Source organism: Salmo trutta, chromosome 11 (genome assembly GCF_901001165.1).
Source record: "Salmo trutta chromosome 11, fSalTru1.1, whole genome shotgun sequence".
NCBI classification, from domain to species: Eukaryota; Metazoa; Chordata; class Actinopteri; order Salmoniformes; family Salmonidae; genus Salmo; species Salmo trutta.
In genome coordinates, this window is record NC_042967.1 from 877,740 (window position 1) to 894,155 (window position 16,416).

The window sequence follows — 16,416 nt, forward strand, 5'->3', positions numbered from 1 at the left end:
GTATTAAAGTAGTTCTAAGTTTTCTTTTTGGTTTCATATTCCTAGCACGCAATGATTACATCAAGCTTGTGACTCTACAAACTTGTTGAATGTATTTGCTGTTTGTTTTGGTTGAGTTTCAGATTATTTTGTGCTCAATAGAAGTGATTGGTAAATAATGTATTCTCATTTTGTAAATAATTGTAATTAATAATAGAATATGTTTCTAAAGACTTTACATTAATGTGGATGCTACCATGATTACGGATAGTCCTGAATGAATCGTGAATAATGATGAGTGAGAAAGTTAGATGCAAAAGATCATACCCCTAAGATACATACTAACCTCTCACCATTACAATAACAGGGGGGATAGCTTTTATTGGGTGGTATGATATTTGTGAGTCTGTAATTTTCTCACTCATCATTATTCACCATTCAGGATTATCTGTAATCATGGTAGCATCCACATGAATGCAAAAGTGTTTAGAAACATATTCTATTATTTACAATGAAAGTGACTCAAAAATTAGACAAATTATTTACACACAAAATACTCACAAAATAATCTGGAAGACAACTAAAAACAGCAAATGCATCCAATAAATGTGTAGTCACAAGCTTGATATAGTCATGGCGTGCTATGAATATGGGACTAACTACTTAACTTTTGACTACTTTAATACACATACAGTACCAGTCAAAAGTTTGGACACATCTATTCATTCAAGGGTTTTTCTTTATTTTTACTATTTTCTACATTGCTAAATAATAGTGAAGACATCAAAACTATGAAATGACACATATGGAATCATGTAGTAACCCAAAAAGTTTGAAACAATTCAAAATATATTTTATATTTGAGATTCTTAAAAGTAGCCACCCTTTGCCTTGATGACAGCTTTGCACACTGTCAACTTTTGACTGATAGTGTGACAGTGTAAGTGAATTTGTCACAATACTTTTGGTCCCCTAAAACAGTGTGAGAGCTGCCCCCCCCCAATTTTTTTTAATTCTATTTTACATGTGATGTTACACTATATAGTCTGAGGACATGCTTTCAGATGATTCCCTTGTTTTGAATTGCCACATACCGTTATTGATCCCCTAGAGTAACTTTAGTGTATCACAGCTTGCTAGCTATCTGGTAGAAAATAAATAACCATGATAGTTATCCAGCTAATTGTTTCAACAAAAAAGCCACTTACCGAACAAATGTACAATGGTGGTAGTAGTACAATGAGAAAATTTTTTTTTAGGCCATGACCATGGTACCATGGTATTTTCTTGGTAGTGACCAAAAAAACATGATAGTACCATGATATTTTTTTCATTGTACTAACAATGGTAGGAAAATACCTTGGTATTTGCACCAGTGCCATGGTATTTTCCTCCCATGGTAGGGACCAAAAAAACATGCTTGTTTTTTCATTGTATTAGCTAGTATGGTACAAAAATGTACAATGGTAGTACAATGAAGAAGAAAAAACGTAGTGTACCCGCTTAAACGTTGGGACCTGAATAGGGCATGGTGAGAAGAATGAATGTATTCTGAAACCTTGAAGATTTAAAATAATTAGTTTATCTGGAGCTTCTTTCTTCAATACAGTTTTCAGTTGACTCTCTCTCATTCAACTGACTCGGCTACTCTTGTGCATTTCTAGGGTAGCCAACATACTGTACCAAAAAATATTTGTAAAATGGTATTATCATCTTATAAATACATTTATTTAATTCTCCACATATTCCTTAAAACAACAAGTTACAATGTTTCCCTTTGTTTACACTCTGTGTGAACATTCATTGTCACCATGACGGCAGGGAGCCTAGTGGTTAGAGCGTTGGGCCAGTAACCGAAAGGTTGCTCGATTGAATCCCTGAGCTGACAAGGTAAAAATCTGTCGTTCTGCCCCTGAACAAGGCAGTTAATCCACAGGTCCTAGGCTGTCATTGTAAGTAAGAATTTGTCCTTAACTGACTTGCCTAGTTAAATAAAAATAAATACATAAAAATTACTACAGCAGGCTGTCTTGATTGGCCCTAACTTTAGCTGACGTTAGCGTCTATGCTAATGGTCTTTTATACATTTATTAAACTATCAAAACATTATAAAAAAATAACAATTATATCATTACACTCTGCTTAACTTGGTGTTTCATATCCTATGCTTTATAACTCGCTCACCGTGACGATAATGTTTAAAATAATTTGTTTATCTGGTGCTTCTCTCTTCAGTTTTCTGTTTGCTTTCTCATTCAACTGATTCACTGACTAGGTAGGTTAGCACGAGAGTGCGTGAAGCAACCAATAGAGCGGGCCGAAACAAGCTACAGTTGTAATGTGGAAATGTGCAAGTTTGTAGATGCATGTCTATGTTTGGTTTTGTTAGTCCTGTTAATGAGAACGTGAGATAAGTAAATGGTAAGGATATGATGCAAGATACTTTTTATCCCAAATTATAAACCCAGGAAATATAATCATATTTCATTCACGAAATATGTATCATATTACATTAAACAAATTATAGGAATATTGAGATATATTGTCTCTTATTTAATAATCTCTATTTTATTGTCCCGTTTCAGAAATGAGTGAATGATTTGTTTTACCCCCTAGTATTTTTAAGCATCAAGTATTTGTCAACTCTTCTTCAAAAAAGCCACTGTCCACGTAAGACATTGTAAGAGTTGTAAGTTTGATGTTAAAACTTCTTGAGGCTACCTGGGACGTTAGCGTGCCACCTGTGGCGCACCCTATCAACAGCAGGTGCATTTCAAGAGCGGCAAATTTGAAACCAAATAAATGTACAAATTCAAATTTCTCAAACATACAACTAACTTACAGCCTTTGAAAGATAAACATCTTCTTAATCTAACCACGTTTACCGATTTCAAAAAGGTTTTACGGGGAAAGCATAAAGTTAGGTTATGTTAGGAGAGTACATTGACAATAGCTGTGTGCAATGCATTGTCGATTCAAAGACATGCGTCACCAAAACCATACAATCAGCTAAAATTATGCACTAACCTTTTACAATCTCCATCAGATGACACTCCTAGGACATTTTGTTAGACAATGCATGCATTTTTAGTTCTATCAAGTTCATATTTATATCTAAAAACAGTGTTTTACTATGGCGTTGATGTTCAGGAAATCGTTTCCCTCCAATACCGGCAGTCAAGTCATGACGACAAAATAATTAATTAATATTAGAAAACATTGCTAAAATATTATATTGTCATTCAAAGAATTATAGATTTACATCTCTTGAACGCAATGGACTTGTCAGATTTTAAATTAACCTTACTGGGAAATCACACTTTGCAATAATCTGAGCACTGCGCCAGAAAAATACGCATCGCGATACAGACTAACCGCCATGTTGGAGGAATCTAAAATCTAAAATACTATATAAATAATCCATTACCTTTGATTCTCTTCATCAGATGTCACTTCCAAAGAGTCCCAGGTCCATAACGAATGTATTTTTGTTCAAAAAAGCTCATCATTTATGTCGAAAAACCTCCGTGTTGTAGCGCATGATCTAAGCCAGCCGGACTTCACTTCACTTCAAGAACGGAAAAAATATATTTCCGTTCGTTCAAACATGTCAAACGTTGTATCGCATAAATCATTAGGGCCTTTTTTAACCAGAACATGAATAAAATTCAAGGCGGACCATTGGGTTTTCTTTTAAAACGTTTCGGAATGAGAGTACCCACCATCAAATCGCGCGCCAGGGTGAATGATGGACCATCACGTTCCATGGCTCTTATTCGGTCAGATCTCACTGTAGAACACTCAAAACACTTTGTAAAGGCTGGGGACATCTTGTGGAAGCAATAGGAAGTGCCAGAATATAATTCACCCCCTTTGTTTTTCAATGGCATAGGCTCAAAGTCAATTCAACACATCAGGTATCCACTTCCTGTCAGAATCTGTCTCAGGGTTTTGCCTGCCAAATGAGTTCTGTTATACTCACAGACACCATTCAAACAGTTTTTGAAACTTTAGGGTGTTTTCTATCCATATATAATAAGTATATGCATATTGTAGTTACTGGGTAGGTGTAGGAGGCATTTAAAAATGGGCACATCTTTTTTCAAAAAAGTCTCAATACTGCCCCCTATACCCTAACAGGTTAAACAGCAGACTTTTACTTTAACTGACAGATTGAGTTTGTTATTGTATCAGTGACTCTTGGAGACTTGGCGTTGGAAAATCACATCTGGTGAACAAAACATTGTTTATCAGACACATGGCATGGGGTGGAGAGGATCCCAGTTTGGCAGTAGAAACAACCTTCAATCATCTCACTGCCCCAGGTTAAAAATAGGTCCCCGTTGCACTTTATCCTAAACATTTAGTGTTCAGCAAGTGTTCTCTTCTCACTGTTCGAGCACCGACGGTCCTGAACCCATAAGGGACACGAATAGAGGGTCTGCTACGTTCAAGAGAATGTCTAGTGTAACGATTCCAATCATGGCAGCAGTTATTGAAGGTATGTCTACTAAAAGAGAGTCCGAAAATGACTGCATATTGCAAAACACTGCTCGCCTGTAGCAATTTCCCCAAAAAACAAACAATTCGCAGTGGCTAGAATATTCACTGTAGACACTGTAAACAGTTATAACAGTCTTCATCTGTCATGTTCTCTCTTTTCATGAGCTCATCTGCATAGGCACACAGAGCCAGTGCCACTTTTAAACAGTGTAAAGACTTTTTTGTCAAATGAAATGGATCCTCGCACAATAAGGGGTGGAAGGGGCTGGCACAGTCATATAAATATACTAATATACTCAGACCATGACAATTTGACTGGCACACTCAATTCCTAATTCTATGGGCACAGTCCGATCAGGGCTGGATTATCTAACGGGCACGCAGGGCAGATAGCATTTGAACACATCAGTTGAGGGCCCCTGGAGGTCGGGCCCCCCCCCCCCCCCCCCCCCAGATAGCATATGAGCACGTCATTAGCCATGGGAAAATGTCTGGAATTGCAGGAAATTATCTTTTAAAACTGCAGAATTTCCTCAGCCTCATAGCAAGTGTGTAGAATGACATTAGCTATACAACTGCACATTTTTCTCTGCATCATAGCAAGTGTGTAGAATTGCAGGACCTTAGCTCCTCCCTCCCTCCCTCAAAAAACATTTGCCCACTTGAAGTAGGTGCCCCGAGACCCCAGATGTGGTAGTCTGGCCCTGAGTCCCATAGAGCTGTAGAGAACTATAAAGATCCTGAGAAAGCTTGACCTTGTAACACCTCCAAACTAATGTGCCAAAAACATGTTCACAGTTGTTTCAACCTGATTTAGACACATGGCAGAGATGTTAAAAACAGCGACACTGCATCAGATACATTGTTAAACATTCCATGACCAAGGACTAGTCATCTCGTCTCTGGTGTTTATCCATGTCTTTGTGGAACACATCATCAACCTGTCTATTGTTTAACGTTGGCTTAACATTTGGTTACAAAGACGTAAATGTCATGGTGGGTGTTTCGGCCTCATTTGTAAACAGTACATTTACTATAGACAGTCGGCTCCAAAATGGTTAGCTATGTGGAAGTTATGATGGTAGGAATGTTGTGTGAATTATCTGATATATACTGGGTCATTACATGGCAGGTGATCAGCCACTGAACCGTCCAAACAGCTTGATGAAGTAAATAGATTTATGTACACTGTTCAGCATGTGCCAATGTTATGGGAATCCCGCTCTACCTTTAGTATGTTTCATTCTTTATTAGACAGACTTAAAACAGATGCTAGGACACAGGCAAGTAGGGTTGAAATGGAGATCAAACCCCAGTCTCCAGTGGGGAGGCATGTACATATGCTGTCCCGGAGTGTTCGTTTGTTTTATTTATTTGCAGGGGACAATATCAATATTACAATAATGCAACATCCATGTAAATGTGCCGGGGTTAGCCAAAAGCTCATTTGCACCCGTGGTCCCAAGGCAGCTAAGGACAATTACACAACCACAATATAAATACTCACTAAAACAACACAAAATACAAATACATTACATCCTATAATATAAAATTCTAACGAATACTATCAACTGTAGTCTTACATATGAGGAACATCAGATAACTCGTGTCCAGGTTTGGATAGATTTTAGCCATGTTTTCACTTAAAATGTAAAAGTACAATAATCAGTGCAGCTTCTCAAGTCCATGGGCATTGCATTCCAGTATATTCTAGCTCTAACAGAGAAGGCCGATTTTACTGTGTTGAAAAGGGACAACGCAATCCCCTCTAGTTACTGCCCTTGTTATCCTGGAGGTGCTTTCCTTGAGCATGATATGTCGGCGTAGGGGTGGAGGGCAAGACCATGCAGGATCTTAAAGACAAGGCTTGCATCTACGTACTGCTTAAAGCTATCCAGACTAAATAAATGATGTTTGTAAATGATATGACAATGGTGGTAACTGTTTGGTTTGTTATCATAAATCTTAAGTGTTTGCTTGTAGAGTGATTCAATTGGTTTCAGAATAGCAGCTCCTGCTTGTGACCAGCATGTGAGGCAGCATCTCAGATGTGAGAAGACCATAGCATGCATATATAGTTTGGCGGCCTCCAGAGGAAGGACATTTAACCGTTATTCTGCCCTTGAATTGCGTTCCCATACAAAACTAGACAGATAGCTAACAACTAAGTCTTCAATAAAACTCCCAAGGCGTGACTTTTCTTGAATGAATATATTGAAAATGTTAATGTTGTGAAAAAACAAATATTTTCCGAGGCTGAAGCGCGACAAGAAGTAACTGCACTGAAAGACCTGCACCGTAGCGTTGTTTTTAGCTGCTTCTGTGTGTGCAGAACGAATTCTCTACTTCCTGTTTCCGTACAGTCTTTCTATGTACCAGAAAGCTCCACTGGGGGGGGGGGGGGGGGGGGGGGCACACACCCCGCCTGGTATAATTAAATTCTGCCACTATGAAATAAAACGTGTATTAAGAAATAAATAATGTCCTTTTTATTCTTATCTTTTGTCTCTAGGATGCTTCAGAAAGAAAAACAACAATCTCTGAGATTGGTCTCAGAAACACCTTAGCAGCTCCTTGCTTGACAATGTTTAGTTCTACTTTCCTAACCTTTTTGTCAGTACTTTGTTTTGGGAACTCTTTTCCATTTTCAAGGCATTTGAATTCCACTTTGAAGGCTTCATGTTGCACACAGTGAATCATTGCTGTTTTGGTTTGTGACAACTCACTTGTTACTGCATGGTTTATTACAGTCGTGCCAGCCTCTGCAGCTGGTGTTGTCCGCACCTTCATGGAAGGATCTGGCAACATGAATGAGTCGTGCTGTGGCTTGATTGAGAGCTTTCCAGCTTGAGAACCTCTCAAAGCGATGAGAGCCGAGTTGAGCTCCAGAAACCTTAGTGGCGAAGACATTGACATCTGGTCAAATCTGCGTCTACGTGAGGCTCCAAGGTCAAAATGTATGTTCTCAGGCTCACTTGAGTTTGTTTGGGTCAGGAAAGGTGGACCTGAGAACCAACTAGTGTGCTTTAAGAGCGCAGCTAGTATGGGCCTGGTTGCATGGTCTGCTGGATTGCTGTCAGTGTTTACATAACACCACTGATCTGGATGGGTAGACTTCCTGATGTGAGTTACCCTATTGGCAACATATACATAGAATCTTTTGGTGACATTGTGGATGTAACCGAGAACTATCTTACTGTCTGTATCGACCCCACCCTGTGCAACTGGGTCCTGGACTTCCTGACGGGCCGTCCCCAGGTGGCGAGGGTAGGAAACAACATCTCCACCCCGCTGATCCTCAACACTGGGGCCCCACAAGGGTGCATTCTCAGCCCTCTCCTGTACTTCCTGTTCACCCATGACTGCGTGGCCATGCACGCCTCCAACTCAATCATCAAGTTTGCAGACGACACTACAGTGGTAGGCTTGATTACCAACAACGACGAGACGGCCTACAGGGAGGAGGTGAGGGCCCTCGGAGTGTGGTGTCAGGAAAATAACCTCTCACTCAATGTCAACAAAACAAAGGAGATGATCGTGGACCACATCGACGGGACAGTAGTGGAGAAGGTGGAAAGTTTTAAGTTCCTCGGCATACACATCACGGACAAACTGAAATGATCCACCCACAGACAGTGTGGTGAAGAAGGCGCAAAAGCACCTCTTCAACTCAGGAGGCTGAAGAAATTCAGCTTGTCACCAAAAACACTCAAACTTTTACATATGCACAATCGAGAGCATCCTGTCGGGCTGTATCACCGCCTGGTACGGCAACTGCTCCGCCCACAACCGTAAGGCTCTCCAGAGGGTAGTGAGGTCAGTACAACGCATCACCGGGGGCAAACTACCTGCTCTCCAGGACACCTACACCACCCGATGTCACAGGAAGGCCAAAAAGATCATCAAGGACAACAACCACCCGAGCCACTGCCTGTTCACCCCGCTATCATCCAGAAGGCGAGGTCAGTACAGGTGCATCAAAGCTGGGACCGAGAGACTGAAAAACAGCTTCTATCTCAAGGCCATCAGACTGTTAAACAGCCATCACTAACATTGAGTGGCTGCTACCAACATACTGACTCTCAGGTAGGCTACCGCTCCTATGGCTACTGTAGAGGCATCCGAGAAGATGTGTAGCTCTCTTCTTTGAGTGGTAGACAAGGAGACTGGGATGTAGGTCCGCCAAATATACATATGTTCCAACTCATCAAAGATTCCTTCCACATTTTCCAATCCTCTTCTTTTTCTGTGGGAAGAGGGGCATCCCACTCACTCTGGTCAGAAGCAAGTTCTCTAATTAAGGCTTTACCTTGCATTGTTATTGAAGCAACGAACCCAAGGGGGTCATAAAGACTATTCACTGTGGACAGGATGCCTCTCTGCGTAAAAGGCTTCTCATTGTGGGACACCTGGAATGAGAAGCTGTCTGTTTCCAGGTTCCAGGAAAGTCCCAGGCTCCGTTGAAAGGGGAGAGGATCCACTCCGAGGTCCAGGTCTTTTAAGTCTTTAGCACGGTCCTCCATAGGGAAGGCTTCCATAACTGTTTTGCTATTGGATGCAATCTTGTGTAGTTTCATGTTGGACTCCGCTAACATTGCTTGTGTTTTTCTTAGAATGTTGATAGCTTCTTCTGTAGTAGCTACTGATGTCAGCCCATCATCAACGAAGAAGTTCCTCACTACATATTGCTTGGGTTCTGACCCGTGTTTCCTAGAGCTGCTCGTCTCATGCAGTAGATGGCTTTGGCTGCTGAAGGGCTGTTCCCAAATACATGGACTTTCATCCTGTACTCAGTTATGTTTCTATCTGGGTTGTTGTCTTCATACCAGAGAAACCTTAAGTAATCTCTGTGATCCTCACGTACACCAAAACAGTAAAACATTTGTTGCACATCTGCCGTTAGTGCAATGCAATACTTGCGGAAGCGCATAAGGACGCCCAAGAGTGTGTTGTTTAAGTCTGGACCACTGAGCAGGATGTTGTTAAGTGACACACCTTGACACTTAGCACTGGAGTCAAACACCACTCTTATTTGTTCAGGCTTTTGTGGATGGTAAACACCAAATATGGGCAGATACCAGTGTTCTTTGTTTCCCTCTAGTGGCAGAGAAGGTTTGGCTTGGTCGTTATCCAGCATCTTTTGCATGAAGTCAATAAAATGACGCTTCATGTCAGGCTTTTTGTCTAAAGTCCTGCGAAGTGATGTGAGACGGTTCATGGCCTGCTCCCTGTTATTAGGAAGGCGACGTCTAGTGCGGCGAAAGGGTAGTGGAGCCACCCAGTTGTTTCCATCATCCTGGAAAACCTGTTCGTCCATAATGTTCAAGAAGGCTTTGTCCTCCACTGATGGTGCTGGTTTTTCATCGTCTTGTGTTTTGTCGAACACGGAACATCCCAGGCTGTCTGTGTTCACAGTTGTGCTTGGATCTCTCGAGTGCACTGTAGAGGGAGAGATGTGTTTCTGAGCTACGCTGTTGTAGTTTTCTTTCACCTGGATGATGTCAGGGCAAGGGCTCAGATAGAATGTGTGACCATTTTGAAGTATGTTTGTCCTGAACACGTTGACACTGGCTGGTCAGTGAGCCGTTCCCAGACAGACGTCACCCACAATGACCCACCCGAGGTCGAGTCGCTGTGCATAAGAAGCCCATTGATTTGCTCTCGTACCTTGTGTACCCTTAAGATGTCTCGTCCTAAGAGCAGGAGGAAGGGAGCGTCTGGGTCCACAGCTGGAATTTTGTCCATCACTGGTTGCAGATGGGGATGATGATACGCAATGTCAGGAGAGGGAATCTCCATCCTATCTGGCATCATATCACACTCTATCAGAGTAGGGAGAGTGAGCTGCATGTGTCCATCTATAGACTCCAGCATGAAGTTGACGGCTCTCCTACCTGAAGTCTGTTACCCCAGAACAGGTCTTCATGGTGTATGGAGCAGAGTTGTCATTGATGTTGAAGAGATTGAAAAACTCTGTCTTGGCCAGAGATTTGTTGCTCTGTTCATCAAGCACTACATACATTTTGACAGCTTTCTCTCTTTTCCCAGCTGGATAAGCTTTGACTAGGCATATTTTTGAACATGATCTTGGATTGACTGCCTCACCACAGATCTCGGTACACTTTGAGGTGACAGATAGAAGAGCATCGTCACCTTGCTCCCCGCCATGCTCTTTCTCTGCTGTAGCGGTGTCTGTATTTGAAGGGGCTGGGCCTGGATGCAGAGCAGCAAGATGTCTGTCGCTGTCACACTCAGAGCACTTGATTGACACCTTACAGTCTTTAGCTCTGTGCTGAGTTGACCCACAACATCGGAAACAAATGCCATTCTCTTTGAGATATGATTTGCGCTCATCTAGAGTTTTGTATCTAAACCCACAACACTTTTTAAGAGGATGAAGCTTGATATGTATTGGGCAGTGAAGGTCAGGGCTTTCAACCTTTGTCTTACTGGGTTTGGTTTGGTGGTCTGAGGGCTCAGATGACACGTCTGTTTTAGATACAGTCACAGGTGTCTTGCTGCTGTATCTGGCAGGTTTCTCACTTTTCATAGACACCTGGGTAGTTGAGGTGTAGAGGATGAAACTGTGGTCGTTTCTAGTTTTCGCCTGGTTCCTGATGAATCTCGAGAAGAACGAGAATGGTGGGAATACTACCCAATAGTCCTCCTTGTATTTGGATCGCTGTGCTATCCATTTTTCTTGTCAACTGAATGGAAGTGTCTCTACTATAGGGTTTACCCCCCGAGATGTGTCCAGATAAGCGAGGTCTGGAAAGTACCCTTCTACTTTAGCACACTCCAGTTCAAGAAGAGCGTCACCTAGTTCTCTTAGTTTGTGATTGTCTTTGTTAGCCAGTTTTGGAAAATCATACATTTTCTTCAACAGTGCATTCTCGATCACTTCGGGTGTACCATAGCACTCTTCTAGTCATTGCCAGGCCATGTTCAGCCCTGCTGTTGCATTGAAAATATGGACAGATTTAATTATCTTTGCTTGCTCAAACGACTCTGCCCCTAGCCACTTGGTAATTAGATCTAACTTTTCCATGGCTGATAAATTCAAGTCTCTGGTCGCATTCAGAAAGGATGCTTTCCATGCCCAATAATTTTCAGGACGATCATCAAACTTCAGGAGTCCGGAACTCACCATCTCACGGCGTAGGAGGTACTTGATGAGGTCTGGTGCCACTTGTGACCCAGGGAAGCTTTGTGTGTGTGACTGGAAGTGGGCTTGTTTTCCATTTCCACCATGCTGCTGTTAATTTCTTTTGAACGAAGAGTCTCTGCTCATGCGCTGTTGTTTGCTACTTTCTGGATTGTGGCATGTAGCTGGGTTAACACTAAGCTCTTGTGTCTCCACTTCAAATGAAAGTTCAGCAAAGTAAGGCCTAGCATGTTGTTGCACATACTCACATCTACGTTGGACTGGACTTAAGGGCTGTGTTCCTGTGTCTTGTTTTTTGCGAAGCTCTCTGCGTTCTGATCCTACAGCTTCTTCAAAGGCTGCAGCTTCAGCCAACGCAGCAGCAGCTGTTCTCTCAACTTGGAGAACATATAAACTTATAACGATGGAATTAATCGAACAAAAGGACCATTTGTGATGTTTATGGGACATATTGGAGTGCCAACAGAAGAAGCTCGTCAAAGGTAAGGCATGAATTATGTCTTTATTTCTGCGTTTCGTGTCATGCCTGGCGGGTTGAATTATGATTGTCTGTTTGTTTGGTGGGGTGCTATCCTCAGATAATCGCATGGTTTGCTTTCGCCGTAAAGCCTTTTGAAATCTGACACGTTGGCTGGATTAACAACAAGTGTAGCTTTAATTTGGTGTATTGCATGTGTGATTTCATGAAAGTTTAATATTTATAGTAATTTAATTTGAATTTGGCGCTTTGCCATTTCACCGGATGTTGTCAAATCGATCCCGTTAACGGGATTTGAACCATATTAAACAATTGGTTGTTAACAAGTTATTTTTTGAGTGTACATACAGAACTGTATTGTCTGCATACATCTGCATGTTAACTTGTGGGCAAGCAAGTGGGAGGTCATTTATATAGATGGTAAACAGAAGGGAGCCTAATATTGACCCCAGTGTTATAGTAAAGAGAGTCCGACTGAGTGTTCCCCAAACGAACCCTTTCACTTCTGTTTGTCAGATAGGAATGCATCCAACTAATGACTTCAGTGGACACATTAAGGGAGGATAGTTTGGATACGAGGACCTCATGATTCACAGTATCAAAGGGCTTTTTAAGATCCAAAAAGACTGCGCAGACTACACCACCTATGTCCAGTTTAGATTTAATGCACTCCAGAAAATAGCAATTGGCTTTTTCGGTAGAATGGTTAGTTCTGAATCCAAATTGCATTTGATGAATGGAGTTGCCCTGAATGAGGTGATCAGTCAGGTGATCAACCACCCATTTTTCAGCTACTTTTGATAGCACTGGAAGAATGCTTATAGGTCTGTAATTTTCCACCAGTGTTGGGTCACCAGATTTTAAAACCGGTATCACTGCAGCTGACTTCCAAGCATTGGGGAAGAACCCATATTTGATGGACAGATTAACTAGATGTACAATAGGGGCAATAAGAGAATGTGTTTGTCTCTTCAGGAATACGTTGTCTAGACCAAATACATATTTTGTGCTAGAGCTCCTGAAGAAGCTAATAATACTGTCCACTGCTGACACTGAGATTTCAGGAATTCTGAATATTTGTTTATTATTATCTATGGGAGTGAAAACTGTGACCTTGGTTGAAAATCTTTGAGCCAGTTCGCTGAGCCAGTTCTTTGAGTCAGGTTGAAATAATCTGATCTGAGTTTTTTCCTGCAAGTTTTGTTTTCCCAGTTTATATTGAAATCGCCCATGAAGATAAGAAGGAGATTATGATCACATTCTTTAAGCATGGCATTTAGATGGTCTTAAAACGAGATATCAGATGTTGATGGACGATATAATCCAATAATAGTGAGAGACATTCAGGGGAAGATATTCAGCCCCATACATTCAATGTCATTGGCATGTTTCCATATGATACGATTGCATTTAAAGTTATCTTTCATGTACATAAGCAATCCACCCCGTCTGCCCTCTCCCCTGTCCCTCCTGAATATGAAATGTCCAGGGACATTAAAGGCAGAAATGGGAGAATATTTCTTCAGCCATGTCTCAGAGAAACAGAAAAAAAATCTAGATTAGAGTCGTTCTATAAATGTTCTACTTGTTCACTCTTAGAAATAATGCTACGAATATTTAGATGACCTCCCAATATTCCTCTAGGCTTGGAACGAGTGTCCCAGAGCATTTTAGCCTGATTAACAGTTTGAAAAAGTTTCATAGTATAATGTCTTCTAATACCTGGGTTAAGGGAACTGAGTTTCTGTGTCGAAGGCGGGTTTTGTTTGGGACATGTATCAAGAGTTGTGTCACGTCCTGACCAGTAAAGGGGTTATTTGTTATTGTAGTTTGGTCAGGACGTGGCAGGGGGTGTTTGTTTTATGTGGTTCTGGGTTTGTTGGGCTATGTTAGTTTATTTCTATGTTAGCTCTAGTCTTTCTATTTCTATGTTTAGTTAATGGGGTTGACCTTCAATTGGAAGCAGCTGCTCCTCGTTGCTTCTAATTGAAGGTCTTATTTAAGAGGGGTGTTTTTTCTATAGGATTTGTGGGTAGTTGTTTCTTGTTTAGCTGTGTGCCTGACAAGACTGTTATCGTCGTTATTTTTGTATACGTGTGTTTTTGTTATGGTTTTTCCTTCTTTCTGCCAATTAAAAAGAAGATGAGTATACACATTCCAGCTGCGTTTTGGTCAAATCCTTACGACACCCGTGACAAGTTGGCATTAAAATTCAATTATCAGCACATTGCCCATTCTCTTGAAAAGCCATGTTAGCAACAGAAGTTATGCTCACATACACAGATAATATAGGTTGCTCAAATATAAATTATTTCAATCCATCAATGATTTCGGTCTGGATGGCTAATTAGGGGGACTTTTCTCCACTTCTTCCAGAATTAAATTCTCCATATCAGCCTTTTTTTCTGCATGTGACCTAACTCCAGACTCTGATGGGGAGCTTGGTACCCTGGGCCGCTTGGGTGTATATTGATTCCGGATTGTTTGAATGAAGGCCAGCATTGATGTTTGGCTGCCTTCTATTGTATTCCCCAAAGAGTTGCACCGCCTTCCGGGTCCCTTATTAACCTCAAGATTTTCTATTGGGTCATGATTGTCACTGGTCTCAGTAGCTACTTTCCCAGCTTAATTCTTTGCATTTTTCCAAATTTTTCTCGGAATGAGAGGTCACTGTTGCAGACTCTGGCTCACCAGGTACCAACTCCAATGTTTCATTTACTCCGTCTTTGTCCTTGGGAGCCGAGGAATTATCTTCTTCAACCTCAGTCTCTCTGAGATCAGTCATTTCAGCTGAGATATGTGATACGTCTGCCGTACTCATGGGGACAGGATTGTTGTCCTGCACATAGTGTTACTTACTCGACCGTGGCTCTGTATGGGAACCCTGTTTTCTTGAGCATCCTCTTCTCTCCCTAGATAACCATTGGGATCCACACAGGAGAGGTGGTAACTGGGGTCATAGGTCAAAGGATGCCCCGCTACTGCCTGTTTGGAAATACTGTCAACCTCACCAGCCGTACAGAAACCACAGGAGAGAAGGGAAAAATCAACATTTCAGAATATACTTACAGGTAAGGATAATAACGGCTTTATTTAGATGAATGAGACATTGCTGTGAAGTGCTGATCCATCCTTTGTAAGATTGTGCATGGCATGTTATATTACTGTTGCTGACACCTGTATGTGTGTGTCTAAAGGGGAAAAAAACCTTTCTTTTGAAGCAGCCTTTGGGAACAACATATTGTTGAATTCTGTGAAAATGTGGGAAATACATTTTGATTTCAGGTGTTTGCAGTCAGCAGAGAATGCCGACCCCCAGTTTCATTTGGAGTACCGAGGACCCATCACCATGAAAGGCAAGAAGGAGCCCATGAATGTCTACTTTCTGTCGCGCAAAAGTACTGAAAGCATAGTTTGATCATAAAAGCATTCCCCTTTCCCCAGTGGGCAAAATGCATAAAGGTGTAAATTTGGGGTCCTAATTTGGTTTTATGGGTTGAAGAGATGTCAGATAACCAAATTAGAACCAAGAGAAGATGTCCTTTTCTGGTCGCTAAAAAGAGATGTTAAAAAACGTTTTACAATCAGCATAAAACCGGACCATGACGTACGCCTGACCAGTTTTGCTCACTGGGTCACTTGTCAGTTTCAAGAAGCTGCTATATCTGAAGACATAAAAATTTTACCATCTAGAAATATACCTTGTTTTCTCCTTCACCAACAGTTATTCTTATTGTTGGTATGTACAGTTGAAGTCGGAAGTTTACATACACTTAGGTTGGAGTCATTAAAAGTAGTTTTTTAACCACTCCACACATTTCTTGTTAACAAACTATAGTTTTGGCAAGTCGGTTAGGACATCTACTTTGTGCATAACACAAGTAATTTTTCCAACAATTGTTTACAGACAGATTATTTCACTTATAATTCACTGTATCACAATTCCAGTGGGTCAGAAGTTTACATACACTAAGTTGACTGTGCCTTTAAACAGCTTGGAAAATTCCAGAAAATGGCTTTAGAAGCTTCTTGACATCATTTGAGTCAATTGGAGGTGTACTCTTTGCTTGACATCATGGGAAAATCAAAAGAAATCAGCCAAGACCTCAGAAAATTTTTTGTAGACATCCACAAATCTGGTTCATCCTTGGGAGCAATTTCCAAATGCCTGTACAAACAATAGTATGCAAGTATAAACACCATGAGACCACGCAGCCGTCATACCGCTCAGGAAGGAGACGCATTCTGTCTCCTAGAGATGACCATCGTTATGTTTGGAGGAAAAAGGGGG

At 41.2% G+C, this 16,416-nt stretch overlaps 1 protein-coding gene across 1 annotated transcript in view; it reads left to right on the forward strand.

Moving 5' to 3' along the window:
• LOC115202059 (guanylate cyclase soluble subunit beta-1) overlaps nt 1-15,685 on the forward strand; it is a 51,338-nt gene extending 35,653 nt beyond the window's left edge. The window contains exons 12-13 of the mRNA XM_029765918.1: nt 15,042-15,196; nt 15,411-15,685. Coding sequence (XP_029621778.1) covers nt 15,042-15,196; nt 15,411-15,543 — 288 coding nt within the window. The 3' untranslated portion in view covers nt 15,544-15,685. The remainder of the gene's footprint in view (nt 1-15,041; nt 15,197-15,410) is intronic.
• Nucleotides 15,686-16,416: the final 731 nt, after the last annotated feature.